Below are 15,194 nucleotides of genomic sequence, written 5' to 3'. Positions count from 1 at the left end.
TGTTTAAAAATTCTCTCTTTAGTGTTTGTGATGGTTTTTTCACATCAAAGAAATTATTATAACCTAGTTATATTTCCTACAATTTGCTCACACTTTTGAGACACCTCATACGGCAGAGGAAATTATCTTATTACTCTATATTACATTGCAGCCAAAATTCAGTTGAGCATCCCACAACACTAATGATATTCATTATGGCCACTAGTAAATATTTTCTAGCATGTAAACATGATAAATACTGAGCTATAATGTTTAAAGTTACGCTAAATTTTGGAGAATTTTTTTATCTTATAGGAAAAATTTATATTGTGTAGTTCTGCTTATAATTTGTCACTACATAAAACAATGCAATCATGATTTTATGTGAAGGAAAATAGACACATATTATTAGCATTGAAAATATATAGTTAAAAACTTACACTATAGGTTTATGTTGGTTGTGATTGCTTTGGTATGACTATAGTGGTTCCTTTTCAGTTCTTTATTTATTTTCTAAAATTTTCTAATGATCTTATAATACATTTATGTTAAGAATAAACTTAAGGAGAATGCTTTATATTTCTAAATAACTATAAATTCAGAGATATCACAGAATAACATAAATCAGTTATATTTTACAGCGAAGAATTCTAAATATATAAAACCAACATGTAAAGAAAGTATTATCCAAATAAGCTGAGAAGAGGGCAATAGGAGAATAGATTCTATACCTCTCAGAACAAAATAAAATTCAAATGATCATTTTATCTTATTAGGTGAGATAACGACTTTGGAAACAGATACCAAAAGCTAGGTAAAGAAAAACTTACATGACAACAAACATCAACAGGTAGTTACTCAGTAACACTGCCCTTCTCCACAAAGATCTACTAATGAATTACCATGTAATTCCTCTAAAGTCCCATCAAGTATTTAAGTCTTATTAAAAACTTATAATATTTCAAAATACTTCCAGTGACCTTTTCCAGGCAATTTAAACATGTTATCCTACAATCTGTGGATGTAAATGTTTTAAATTTATTAATAATAAGAAACTGATAGCAGTACTACTTATTAGCACTTACAAAATAATTGTATTCTCATTGGTGAAATCACCTTAGTGAGAACCTAAGACTTACAAGTCTGTATTAATCATGTATATTCTTACTTGGATTGAGACAAATCTCTGTGTTTTGCATTGGATTCTCAAGCAAGAAATTTCCAAAGTTCTGTTACATATTTTAAGGAACACCTCAAAAACAATGAAATGTGACAAAACTCATAGATATAATACTTATATATTTTTCCTAATTTTTTAAAAATAAAATATCACTGAACTCTATCAATGTTTCACAATCAACATGGGTCAGAATGCATATATTCACTTTTATACCATAAAAATATGATTATTTAATTCACAAGTTAACATTAGAAAATGAAATGAAGACTGTCATTTTAAACCACCAATGGTCACATACCATCCTCAAAAAGAAGAATCTCACTGCATTTATCAATATGTCTGAGGATATTGAAAGAACTGTACCCAGGCCTGTGTTTCTTTTTGAGGAGTTGGTGACAAGAAAGTTTGTTTGTATTATTGCCAACAGATTTTAAATAGAACTACATAACTATAAATGTACAGCTCTATGTAGAAACACACACACATGTATGTTCCATATTTCATAGCACTGAATTGTTCTGATATGCAGTTCTTTGCAGTCAATACTTTTAAGAGAAAAAAATCCCAGGTGCCTTGGCATGAATTTTTAAACATTATTTTAAAGAAACTAAAATCATTTATTTCCACAAATGTATACTATTAAAAACATGTTTCAGAACACTTTCAAAAAAATCCAATGACACATGTACTTCTGAAAACTCCAAAAAACAAACAAATAAAAACTATGTCATATATTTAAAAAATTTGATTAGATATTGGTCCAGTTGAACATATAAAAGTCCTAATTATCTATATGCTGCATATCCTTTCATAACAAGAAAGTATATAGACATAATAGAAAAATCTATCTTAAAATTGTAAATAAAGGCTGGTATATTTTTTAAAATGCTCATACAATTAAAAATGGCATCTACAATAATAAAAATTTTATAAAGTGGTTCTGAATTGCAGCCTGATTCTATAAGGGATGCTCACATAATACCTATACATATCATTTACAATCGTCTAATTGTTACTTGTAGTTGCTGAGCTAAAATCAGTAGGATTTCTGCCTTCTTCAAAACAATTATTTATACAATTTATGTAAATCCCAATATAAGATAGAAATTCTTTTAACTAGGCATCATTTAATACTGTCCTTTTGTATATACATGATACATAACAGAAGATATGTATATAACAGAAGAGATGTATCAAATATTAAAAATCAATGTTTATAATCTAGAAATGTTAGCTATATGTAAAAAAACTTTAGCAGTAATATATGTCTTAATTCAGTGGATAGAATGTTTATCAACATATAACCATTAAATAGCTTAAATTTGGATGTCTCATGGTTCTAAACATTAACACTGCTTAATAAAATATCTAATATTTGAATATTTTAAAAGGTAAACACAGAAAACCAACTTATAACGAGGTGTGTTCAAACAAAGAAAAAGAGGTTATTTTCTTCATTCATCTATAAAACAAATTTATGAGATCGTAAAGAACAATTTAACAACCAACAGAAGGTTCAAAGAGGGAAGCAAGAGCCAGAGAGAAAATGGATTTGTCAATGATTTTAGTCATTCAATCTTAAAGGGGGAACAAGAAAATGTAGCTTCACTATGCAATATAAAATAGGAGGCATAAAATTCAGTAGCTTGTATGTGGACTCCTATTTATGTATTTAAACCCGTTTGGATTCACAGATTATGCTGATCCTTCCACATGTAAACAGCCAATAATGATAGCCAGGCCTTTAGGAAAGGAAAACACAAGCCACACAGCAAGGTCAGGAAGCTACCAAGCACCACAGGACAACAGATCAAAACAGAATGGTTTCATATGTTTCTATTGTTTATATACTTAATTTGAAGACGATATTCCTTAGGGAGGAAGGGGGGGTATAAATATTACTAGGAACATGCAACATAGTATCAACAAAATATATGCTTTTCAAGCGAATATTGTATTTTCACGCATGTATCTATGTCCGTCAATCTGTAGTATTAACAGCCATTCATTCGATTCTTTTTAACTTAGTTGTCAAGTCAAAATAAACCTCTTTAATCCTAAACCTCTTTATTTCTAACTATGAATTTGAGAATTTATATTAAACTTCTTTTGATGAAACAACCAGGCTTGCAAAAAAGATAAATGTCTTTTTACTATGAAGAGATTAATAGAGAGTAGTAAAGGGGGAAGAGGTATTAATTTATTATTTCCTGGGTAAAATTTTGAAAATGGGAAGCAGTGACATTCTGTTTGCTATTTAAGAATCTTAAAACATTACAACATAAGAAAAGATAGAAATTTACCCCAAGTGGCAGACTAGCACATTTTAAACACACAAGCTAGAGCCGCCTCTAGCCACATGTTTTTCGGAGTTCAGTCTCTTAAAGAGACAGTATCCTTGGATCAATGCCTACACGGAGCACACTTTTAAAATGTTTGATTACTAAGCGTCGTCTTGCATTTCTTCATTCATATCCACACTAGGTCAACAGTGTTCTATTTTATTTTACTGTGAAGTCAAATTATTTTTATCAGAATCTGCAAATAACTAAAGGGCAGGCAGTGATGAAATAATAGAGGGGCTACTGTGAATAGACGCGTCTAAAATATGGGAACCTATACGTGTCTTATAATAGCAGATTGTTTTGCTTTGTTTTTTTAACCTTAAAATGATCATTATTTCTTCATTCATTTTTCCACCCATTCACCAGGCATAGGTGACAGAATATATTTTAACCTACAACACCGGAAGCTGCACAAACGCAATTTCACTGTCGAATGAAGAAGGGAAAATTCTAATAAAGAAAACACGAATCCAAATAGTGAAATTTCAAAGATTTCATTTTGTTTAGGAGGATACCCAGGAAGGGTCCCACACACATACCATAAAAACTGGGTTACCTCGTGATTTTTAAGATTTTGTCTTTCAATATACCAGAGGGCACATTATTGACATTACTACTGATCAGCTCCTCCACGTGGAAAAAGATGAAGAGGGGAAAAAAGTTTTGCTTACTTGGTGTACAAATACATCGACTGGAATATCCAAGGGGCTTCCCTCTCGGTTTATCATGGAGATGAATCCAAATCCCATGCGCACATTGAACCATTTACAGTGGCCAGTTCCATGCAAAACCTGGGATTCCTCCTCTGCCGGTTCCGGCAGCTTCCCGGGCTCTTCTCCACCACCTTTGCTTGCCCCGCCTGAGACGGAACAGGACAAAAAAAAGTCAGTTAGTCTGTATTCCCATGCAGTGTTCATTGAAAGAGAAAAAAATTTGAGGGGGAGAGGGAGGGCAAGAGAAAAAAACATTAATAAATGTTTTGATTCCTCCTTCTACAGAAAACATTTAAAATGAAGAGTTAAAAGGAAAGCGGGGGAGGGGAAACTACACTGTCCTACCGATCACACCAACTTCCACGTTTCTGTACATACGTGTTCTCTTTCATTTAACTCCTTTTTTTAGCCACATATTACAGTACAGCATGCGATACTTTACTTGTATATTGCTGATTTAACACTGATCCCATTTACAAAGAGAAATTTTCAGCAAAACTATTCTCTCCAGCGGGCACCAGGAGGAAAGAGAAATCGTGAACATGGGTAGATCTACTAGTTAATGCACATGCGGCAGCAGCGAATCCAGGGTTATTTGCAATGCGCATTCCCCTCCCCCCATAACTTTCAATTAAAGTTGGGGTGGAATGGGGGAGGGGGCAGGTGTAGAAAAGTTTTCTTGGGCTCACTAACTGAAACTGCGCTTAATCACACACACACAATTCAAACAATAGCCCCCTGAAAGCTTTTCAAGTTGTGAATCAGTGTGGGCGGTACAAAACATTTTTGGAGATCCATAACAATAGCTTTGCAGAAAGCCCCGTAGCGTGATGGGGGGTGGGGAGGCAATGCCCAGTTTTGGGGTAAAAGGGGAAAGGGGGGGACAAGCAAAGAAGAGTGGGAGAGGGGGAGGGGAGAGAGAAAAGAAGAAAGAAAATCACAGTAAAACAATAGAAAAGAAAATTAACCTTCGGCCATGTTGCCCCACCGGCCCTCAGCTCCAAACTCGTGAGATGAAAACTTTCCCTTTGGAACGGAGTGATCTTCAGCATCAATCTAACATCTTGATTTTGCGCGATCACAAATTTAGCTCGCATGGTCTAATGTGCTTTCCTTCTTTTGATTTTTTTCTCTTCTCCAGTTTCTGGCCCCCTGCGCACACGTGACTTTGTCAATTACATGCTTTCTTGCTACTAATTTCACCTCGGATCCTTAAGGGGCTGGCAAGAGGAAGAGATAACCAATCGCCATTTCATCTAGGCTGACATCAAAATAATTTATGAATGAACAAGAAAAACTCAAACATGTTATCTTAAAGACAATTTGGAATGCTTCTTTACAATAAATCAGATAAATGCTGATTTCGTGCTTGTACTTAAACACAATGGAGGTTCCTTGTGAATCGTCGATTTAGAAAAACGGCATATTCATGTATGTGCACACGCGTGCCTTACACACAGCCTGTCTAAATAATCTCACAGGGCGGGGGAGTCATTTAAATAAAGCAACCTATGTTACGTTATTTTTCCCCTCAGTTACTCCATAGAATTCAGCTACTCCATAGAAGTAAACCTGGTTGGGATACTAATTTCATATTTAATTCAATCTTAGAGGAAAATATTTAATTTATAAAAGATCTAATTAATCCTAATTACATCACCATGAAACTTTAAATGATTACATCTACAAAAAGGCAAAAGCACACAATTATCTGATTGTGTCCTGAAAATTTTTCAAGTTTAAAATAAAACCCTAACAGAAAAATCACATGGGGTCGACAAGGTTTATCACTTTGTAACATTTTAGAGGGAGTTGGTAAGGAATTGTACTTCACAGGTTTCTCCGCCATCTCTTTCCGGGGGAGGAGATGTGATTAATGACTTCCTAAATAACAGCCCAGTTTTCCAGCCTAACATAGAGTGAACCTCAATCAGAGGCGATTGTTCCCCTGGAGCAAGACGACGTAGGGCAGAGGGGGAGGGGAACGCCAGGCTGGGGAGGTGAAGAGGAGCCGACAGGAGAGGCGGCAGCAGAGCCAGAGAAAGAGGTGGGGGGGGAAAATCGGGTGTGGGCATGGGTGTGTGGAATAAAGAGAGGCAAGTGAGAGAAAAAGATAAAATCATACCATGTTGACTTGAACTCTGACATTTTAAAAGTCCCCTACCAGTGCGTAGAAAAGTCGAATAAAAGAAAATTTAATAACGGATTAGTCTCCTTACCATCCCTTCCCTGACTGGCCCCCAGTTTCAAAATGCTTACCCTTTACCTTTCAAATAGGTTCAAACGACTGATTGGGAGACGCTGACAACAATATTGCCGCCCGTATGGAATACTACAATAAATATTATAGATCAACTAAAAATGCTTTATTTCCTTTAAAAAATAAAATACCACCCATTTTTAAACATTAAAATGCACCACCAGTCTTTCCCCACCCCACCCCCCATTTTCTTAAACAAGCAGTTTACGGAGAAACTAACTGTTCAGATACCACTTCCCTTCGGCTAAACTACGAAACTGACCCTCCCCCACCATGCCCGCAATCCCCCTCCCCGTCTCTCCAAACATGCCCACACTCTAACACTGCTTCACACAAACTAAAATGCAGGGATTGTGAATCGAAAAGCTACTGAAAAACCCATGTACACCTATTAACACCCTCTACCCATATTAAACAACTAAATATAGTTAAACTTGTTCGTTCAGATCTGAAAGACATGGATGTATATAAAAACAGAAGTTAGTTTCAGCTGTTAGTGAAAAAAGCGTCAATCAAAATTGATCAATTTGGAAAAATTTTTTGTCTGTATATTTCCTTTGTTATTTCTCCGGAAAGAGAGCAAGCTCTCTCATTTTATTTATTTGGGGGGCTGCTAGGGAGAAAAGAAAAGGTGTAAAACTCCACTGATTTTGCAAGTACGACAAAAGCTGGAAGCTCTGAAAAAATTAGTAACAAAACATTTAGAAGGCATTATTTTTGTAGTAGAAATTGATTACTACTATTGCACTGATTAACTTATAAGGAAGTAACTTGAATGATGGCATTACAGGTTAAACATTTCACATAATATGAAATAGAAAAATTTAAAATAAGTTTTTTTATATTTTCAAAATTACCTTAAAAACCAACATTTGTATCAGAGAAAAGTAATCTAAAAAAGTATTTATGTAAATTCAGCTGAAATACTATTGTTTACATAAAAGTAATTAGTATAAAATTCACAGGCCAGTATAGTTTTGTTAAACATTTATGGTAAACAACATTTTGTCTGTAAGTTTGTTTTTAATTAGAAAACAGTTTAATCATTATAAAAATCAGAAACATGTAGGTAGATTCTGAATCCTTGTTTATTGTTAAATTTGATGAAATTCAAACCCATTATAATACGTAGATGGAAAGTGTGAAATACCATAACTGAACCACATTGGATGGTGTAGTTATGAGAGGCACAGTCTTGCCTGATTGGGGCCTCCAGTATTAGTGGAATTAAGGTAGGGTTCACTGGACTGGTCACTGGTGTCAGAGGTTATCACTCGTTCATTTCCTGAGAGGAACATCAGCCTTTCAAGTTGTGTAGAAGGCTTTTTTCCAAAAGCCTTCCTAAAATTCATTCACCAAGTATTTAAGGCAAATGCATTTACCTACCTGGGGGTGGGGGATTAAAAAAAGGGGAAGAGAAGGGGCAAGGAAAGGGTAGAGGGAGAAGGACAAGAAGGGAAGGAAGTTAGAAAGGGAGAGAAGTAAAGGAAGGAGACACACAGAAAATAACCACTCACCAATTCAAGAACATGGCACTGTCTTTTAAACAGATTCATCTTTTCTGTGCCTTCCCTCAAATCTTTTGAGCCTACGATCCTTTTATAAACTGACCATAAGCTCCTAAAGCTCATAGAGTGCTTCTTTCACATAAAACCGTCCTGTGAGTCTCCTAGAATGCTTTCCAATTTGTCACTTTCCTGGTCTTCTGGTTTTAATTTTTTTCTCATTTCCTACTTGTTTTTAGTGCCAGAAAGACCTGTGTTTGACTCAAAACGCATGTTTTATTCCTACGAAAGCCAAATGTTTAATAGCTTGATTTATCATAGTTCTTTCAAAATGTCTTTAAAACGAGTTCAAGTAGCTACAAAAGAATCGTCAACGCACTAGGGAAATAACCTAGCCTGCTGGTTATCACAATCTTAGGTTTCCCCATTTTAAAAAAAGGCTACAAATTTTCTCTGACTTTTTTGCCCAGTAGTACAAGGGACCAAAAGAGGTGCCAGAGCCCACCATTGTTGTTTTCAACTATAAGCAGTGAGTGACTTCTATTAAAGCAGAAACAATGCTTTGGTTCTTCTTAAAACTAGGAGGAGGAGCTGTGGCATAGCTGCGAGCCGACTCCACCCGTCCTCTCCTCCCTGCAAATGAGGCGGGGTCTGCCGCCCAGCGCCACCTTAGCCGCCCTGTGCCTTCCCACACAGCTCGCCCCCAGGGTCGCCAGGACCCCGGGTCAGCAGATCTGCCCTCCACCTCCTGCCTCTGCAACTTCCTCTTACCTTTCTCTCTCAGTCACCTTTTCCTTTATTGATCACATCCACACCTCCTCTCTAGAAGTGGAGCCGTTCCAAAGAAGGTCAGTGATTTCTCACTAATTAAGGGACTTTTACATTTGTCGTCTTGTCCCGAAGAACACCAAACAAAAGAAACCCTTGCCTTCATCACTATGGCAAAAACACTGCGCACAAATTATTTTTACTGAATTTCCTCGCATACGTTATTCATAATTTTATCCCTTTATCTATGAAATGCTAGAATCTCCTAAATTTAAGATAAGTGAGGTCAAGGAAAGAGGGGGAATCAAAACCCAAGAAAATGACCACGACCACCCCACCCCCACCAGGCCATGCCTAAAATGGAGCTGCCTTCAAATAAACCCTGGCGCAGTCCTTTCGGGAAGCCACGATGGCAAACATCGCTGTGCGCCTTTGGAGGATCAAGACAAGACGTCGGCGGGAAGGGGCTGACCGCACGGCCGGGGGCGATTTTCGGGAACCCTCCCTGTCCTCAGCGTGATCTTTCCCGCCTGAAAGCTACTGACCCGCACGTCGGGCAAATTGTTTCGGATTCCTCCCACTGCGTTTCAATAAACTACTGGGCAATAACTTTCTTGACATTCTTTCAACATGAAGTCAAATGAAAGCAGTACCCGACTGGGTGCGTTGGCCTTATGGTAGAGGCACTTCAGAACATGGGGGCATTTTGTTTTTGTTTCCAAAAAGCAAAATTCCGTTTTAATCTCATTTAATTTCCTTATCTGAAGGCAAAATGTTCTGGCTTAACATAATAGTTTCATCGGAATTTTTACAAAACTGTAAAGATCTCCTAGAATTTTCCTTAAATGTCTTAACACATTTCCCCAAGAACAATTAAGTAAAATTATGGACATACAGAAATGGATTAGCATAAATTTTCAGTTTTCCAAACTGCCTTTATATTTCAAAAAGCATGCATTTGCAAATGTGTCCTCCTTTTTGGTTAGTTATGTTTCAGCAAAATATTTAGAGCAACAAAATTAATTCAGAAAAGGGGCATTATTTTAAGACCACAATTTTGTGGAAAGCATCCTTTTTTTAGCTCTTATTTTTTGTCACATAGTAGCTGTAGAAAGTATCTTTTTAAAAAATTAGAATAGCAAAAATTCATATTATATTAACATACTTCTCTCCCAATGAGAAGGAAAAATATTTTATTACCCTCCCAAATATTTTCCAAACTGTGCTCAACAAATACTTTCTTAAATGATTTTAATTAGAATAGTAATAGGTTAGAAAAATCATTAGTAGTACATTTCACGTAACTTTGTCCAGAATAGCACAAAAGGAAGCTTCATGTTTATTTGTAAAATGAAAGTCAGTATTTTTCAACACTGTACTACTTGAACATGTATGTTTCATAATTTAAATATCTGTTGGTAGTAAATATTCTGAGCCTATGAAAAAAACTCTAAGATAAACATACAATTCTTGCTCCCTCCCCAAGCAATGAATACAAGTTTATTCTTTAAAACTTAATCTCTTCAAAAGAAATTATCAACTTAAATGAGAATGTGGATTGTTCCCAGGTATCTATTTCAATATTTACACTTTGGGTTTATTTGGGGGGACAGGACAGGTATATGAGAAATGGAAAGAAGAACAGTGGCAGACTAAAAGATGAGACAAGTGAGAAGAATTCTTCAGGCTCTTAAGATGCCTGTGTGGGAACTAAATTTGTGGAGAAAAAAAGCATCCAGCTAGAAACTGGTGGCCAGACTTCTGGTCCCATTTACTAATCTTGTGGTCTTGGGCTAATCACTAAGCTTCTCTGGGCCTCTGTTTCCTCATGTGCAAAGTGAGGAGACTGGACCAGTTAACATTCAAAGTCTTTCAGCTTAAAATGTAATCTCTAGAAAAAACCATTGTTTTGGTGAAAGTGGTACCTCTCCCCTCCCACCCCCTTTTTAATCACAAGGAAACACAGACATGAAACTTTATTGCAGTCACTTAACACATTGGTGTTAACATTATTTCCCAACAGAAAAGAAAAAGGTCTCTAGACTGCCCCCAATTTGCCCCCAAAGAAAAACCACAATCAATAATAATGAGGGAAAAATAAAATAAAATAAATAAATAAAAAGAAAAAATAATATAGGGAAAGTTGATATACTAAAATATTGTAGCAACTTTTGAGAATCTTCTTTTTCATGATATTCATTAGAGCATCATCTCCATGTCAAAGGATTCACTCTGAAAAGAGTGAAGCATTTGTCAAATGGCAATACCTATCATAGTTTCCTCATTAAACCTTTTGGTTCTTATTGTTTTCCTCTTGATACTCACAATCCAATATTTGATAAGTTTAATAAAATAACATTGTTATATTTGTACTTATTATTAATGCTCATAAACTTAGCTATATCATAGCTCTTAATGTGCATCTTTGAAGTATTACTAGTTTAGCCAGAGTAATACATTATCATCAAGTAAAATTGTTACTGGAAAAAATAGTAATATAAGTTTTCAGTTAACTTCAGTAATATAAAAAAGTATTTAGATGTCAAAAGTCTAGTTTTAAAATGTTAAAAGTTAAAATGACTCAATTTTGCAGTACGATAATATTAATAAGTAAATTCTGACACATATTTATGAAAAGCAACATAAATAGAGTTTCCCAGATTAGAGAAATTCCCTCAAAATGTCAAATATATTGTGCTGTTTATATTAAGGTAAAAAACTTGAAAATAGCACCATGTTTCTCTTTTTAATTTAACTGAACAGATATTTATTAGTGCCTATTTTACTTTGGGAGTCACAAAAATGAACTAGCTGTGAATACTTTTCATTTATCTCCATAAGCATTTAAATATTTATTATCTAGCTTGCTTGAGTTACAGAAAACGGAATCGCAAAATCCAATACTGTTAAAATTGGAGGAGGGGGAAATGAGTTAATTAGAAGATGTCATCCATGTAATTCTTGTGGGAATACCAGTTTTATAGATGGAGTGATCAGGACAGAGTACATAGGACATGATACCCATCTTGCCAAAGTAGTAAGTCAGGACGGAGAGTTCCTGAGGGCTGTCAAGTTCTTATATGCCTCTAGTGATCTTTTTAAACAACAGTTAAGCAAAATATTTAATTAAAAAAAAAAAAAGACTAACCTGGGGCTGATGAAACCTGGTTGAATGACCTCATCCTCTTCTGAAGAACCTAAAATCAGAGAGCTCAAGTCAGTACTACATTAATTGCCTATTTAATTGCCTCTTCTTCATCTTAATGGCTCATTAGAAAGCAATAAAATGCCCAGGTTTGACTCTGTGAAGAGACCTGTAAACTTTTTTTTTAACAGTTTAAGACTTACCTAGCAAAATTAGATAACCAATTGTCATAAACTTGCCTTTTACTTCTACTAAATGACACTGGTTTAATGAACATTTAAAACATTTAAGACCATTAAGATGTAGTCAAAAGATCCTGATTTCATTAACTATACAGTTTTAAATTTTTTAATATTTAATTTTATAGTGTAATTTAAAAATTCCAATTTTTTTCAATCACAGTTAAAAGCTACCTAACCTAGAATACTGTTTCTTGATTAACTTATTTGACTATCCTCTTCAGACATATTTTAGAAGATAAATCATGAGAATCTAATTATGGTACCAAGCCATTGATACTGGGTCTGCTGCATTCAAATGAATGAAAAATTACTATAATGGTAATACATTTAATCACTAAGCATATTTAAAGATATCTAATATGCATTAACCCAGATTTTAAAAAGCAAAAACACTTCTCATTTTTAAAATATGAGTAAGTATTGATGTTTCTAATATATCCACTGGCAGATGCCACAACACAATAAAACTTGCAATGAAGAGGCCACCCAGTAATGAAGTATAGCAATTAGAAGAGAAACTTCTGATGTCCACTGAATTATTTTTATCCTTGGGTCAGAGTTATATTAAGGTTTGGATAACAGATTGGTGTGAACATGCATCCACAGCTCTGCTACCACCCAGGGTTGTCTTTCTCACCTTAACTAAGTTTTACATGCTATACCTACTATATCAATGAAAAATAAAAATAAAAATAAATGAAAAATAAACTATTATTTGTAAATTCTTTAAGTTGCAAAAAGGAAATGGAGAGTTTTCCAAATGCAGAGTTCTACTGAATGTTGACCCAAGAGTCTTCTTACAAAGGATGACAATCCCATTGAGTAAGACTTGAAAAGAACAGATGAAGAATGTGAACAAAAGACATATGAACCTCTGTACATTAAATCCTTCAGTTATCCTATGTTTACAACCAAAAGACAAGATAATGACAGACCCTAACAAAATCCATTTCTAAAACTTACTGAAATAGAGCTTTCCTTTACATTGAGCCTACATCATTTTATTTTGCACATTTGCTTTATGTGTAGGTGCATTTAATTATTACACATGAATCTCAACACAACCCTAGCTTATGCCTTTGTATTCTAATAGCCCCCAGTCTATGCTTAATCCTGTCTGTCTGCTGATATTTACAGAAAAGTTCAAACCAACATATTTTAAAGAAGTGTAAACACAATAGGGTTTGTATAAAAAAAAACTTTACAAATAATTTGGGTAAATTATAAATGGTAGGTTTAATAAAGTCAGAATAAAATAACATCAGTTAGCTAAATAATGGTATTTAATTCAAGAGCTCTAACTATTAACTTCTGGGATTTAAAAAAAAAAAGCCAGTCAATTTGAATGATAAAAATGTTCAGATTTTTTACAATTCAAACTTACTTATGGATTTTGTTATTAATCATTAAAATATTAATGTCCCTTTTAAAGAAAAATAAGATGGAATTATTTCACAAATATATTTCACTGATGTTAATGACTTAAAATTTTTCAAAAACAAAAGAGTTGGTAAGTTTAAATATGGATATTACAATCTATTCATCCAATGTTTACTGAACAATTATGATAGGAATGAGAGGGACGTTATATAAAATACTTATAATTTTAAATGTTCATATTCTTACTCTAGATGACTACTTTTTGAGAGGAAATAACAATAAGGAATTAAAATAATTCTTTAAATGCATGAATACTCCAAAAATAGCTATTTATATTTTATACCTGGGTATTTTTAATAATTTTTGATAAAAATGTTTTATATAATAGTTCATTATTTTTTCTTAGAAAACAAAAATCTAATGAAAACTGAAATCCTGACAAATACTTTTCTGCCCCTTCAGTAAAATAATCCCTATTCATTTAGATCTCCACTTAGAGCTTTTTTTTCTTAATGTTACATACTGAGTACAATGTCTCTACCATGTCATACTGTATTGTAATTTACTATAATAATCCATGGAAGATGTCCTCTCTCCCAAATTGATTCTATGATCTGTGGTGACAGAGATTGTGTACATTTAGCTCATTATTGTAATTCTGGCATTATTTAGTATTTATTCCATTTTTTGAATGAACCAATGACTTGTAGCTGGGTTGACTATCTCCAGGATGGCTTTTATTTAAAAAAATGGAATTACATACAAAATTTTTTTAAAGCTATCTTTCATAAAAAAGAATGTGATAGGCAATTAATATTTTGATTATTACAAATATAAAATAATGCCAATTATTTTATTTCATTTTAAATATATGGATTTACTGCTTTAGGGCTGCCAAACATATAAACATTATCCATTACAAACATTCTTAGATTTCATATTTCCTATTAGAATGTGTAACAATATTCTTCTCAAGTATATTACATATTGTTCATTGTTAAAATCCACTATTTAACTAAATGTAAAGGAAAATGACTGCTACCATGAATTATATACTGTAATTCACTCAAAAATTTCCAAGCTGTTAAGCCCAGAGAATTGAGTAATGAATAAAAATAAAATACTACTATATAACAGATTACTCAGAAGTTTATTTCAATTCAATTCACATCATGTTAACTTTTACTTCTAATATTTATAAAATGCAAGTTACTTTAAGCCAGCAAAAAATGATTTAACAATCAAGAATATTCACCATAATAAAAGAAAAATTATTTCATTACTTATTCTGATAGCCACAATTTTAAGCACTTAAAACATATTTAAGATATTTTTTGTTATAATCAGTATTTTCTAAAATAAGTATGAAATACATTATAATTTACTAAATATTCACTTTATGGTTTATAACAAAAATTAATCTATTTACAGTATGTCACAACTATCATTGAATTAAATACATTCTTTGGGAAGCAAAGTAGACAACAATGTGCTTTTCTTTCTTAGAAGAATAGCTGGGGAAAAAGTTTTTAAATACTACTACTTAAAATCATATAGCAAGCATACTACACAAACAGTAAAACCTAAAACACAATACTTATTTATACTAACTATAACTTAAAATATAACATATACACATATCAAATAAAATATTAAATGTGGGTGGAAGTTCAACAC

General features: G+C 33.6%; 1 protein-coding gene across 2 annotated transcripts in view; it reads right to left on the bottom strand.

Moving 5' to 3' along the window:
* Nucleotides 1-11,943, bottom strand: part of LIN28B (lin-28 homolog B (C. elegans)) — a 114,884-nt gene extending 102,941 nt beyond the window's left edge. The window contains exons 1-2 of one of the 2 annotated variants that reach the window (XM_012651187.1): nt 11,899-11,943; nt 4,176-4,363 (exon numbers count right to left, since the gene is read on the bottom strand). In XM_012651187.1, the coding sequence (XP_012506641.1) occupies nt 4,176-4,363; nt 11,899-11,932 (222 nt within the window). In that variant the 5' untranslated portion in view covers nt 11,933-11,943. Of the gene's footprint in view, nt 1-4,175; nt 4,364-5,185; nt 5,395-11,898 lie in introns of those variants that run through there. The other variant, XM_012651188.1, reaches the window with a different exon arrangement.
* Nucleotides 11,944-15,194: the final 3,251 nt, after the last annotated feature.

The sequence above is a fragment of the Propithecus coquereli genome, unplaced genomic scaffold (genome assembly GCF_000956105.1).
Source record: "Propithecus coquereli isolate 6110/MARCELLA unplaced genomic scaffold, Pcoq_1.0 Scaffold35, whole genome shotgun sequence".
In the NCBI taxonomy this organism is placed as follows: domain Eukaryota; kingdom Metazoa; phylum Chordata; class Mammalia; order Primates; family Indriidae; genus Propithecus; species Propithecus coquereli.
This window is presented reverse-complemented; position numbering and strand designations above follow the sequence as displayed.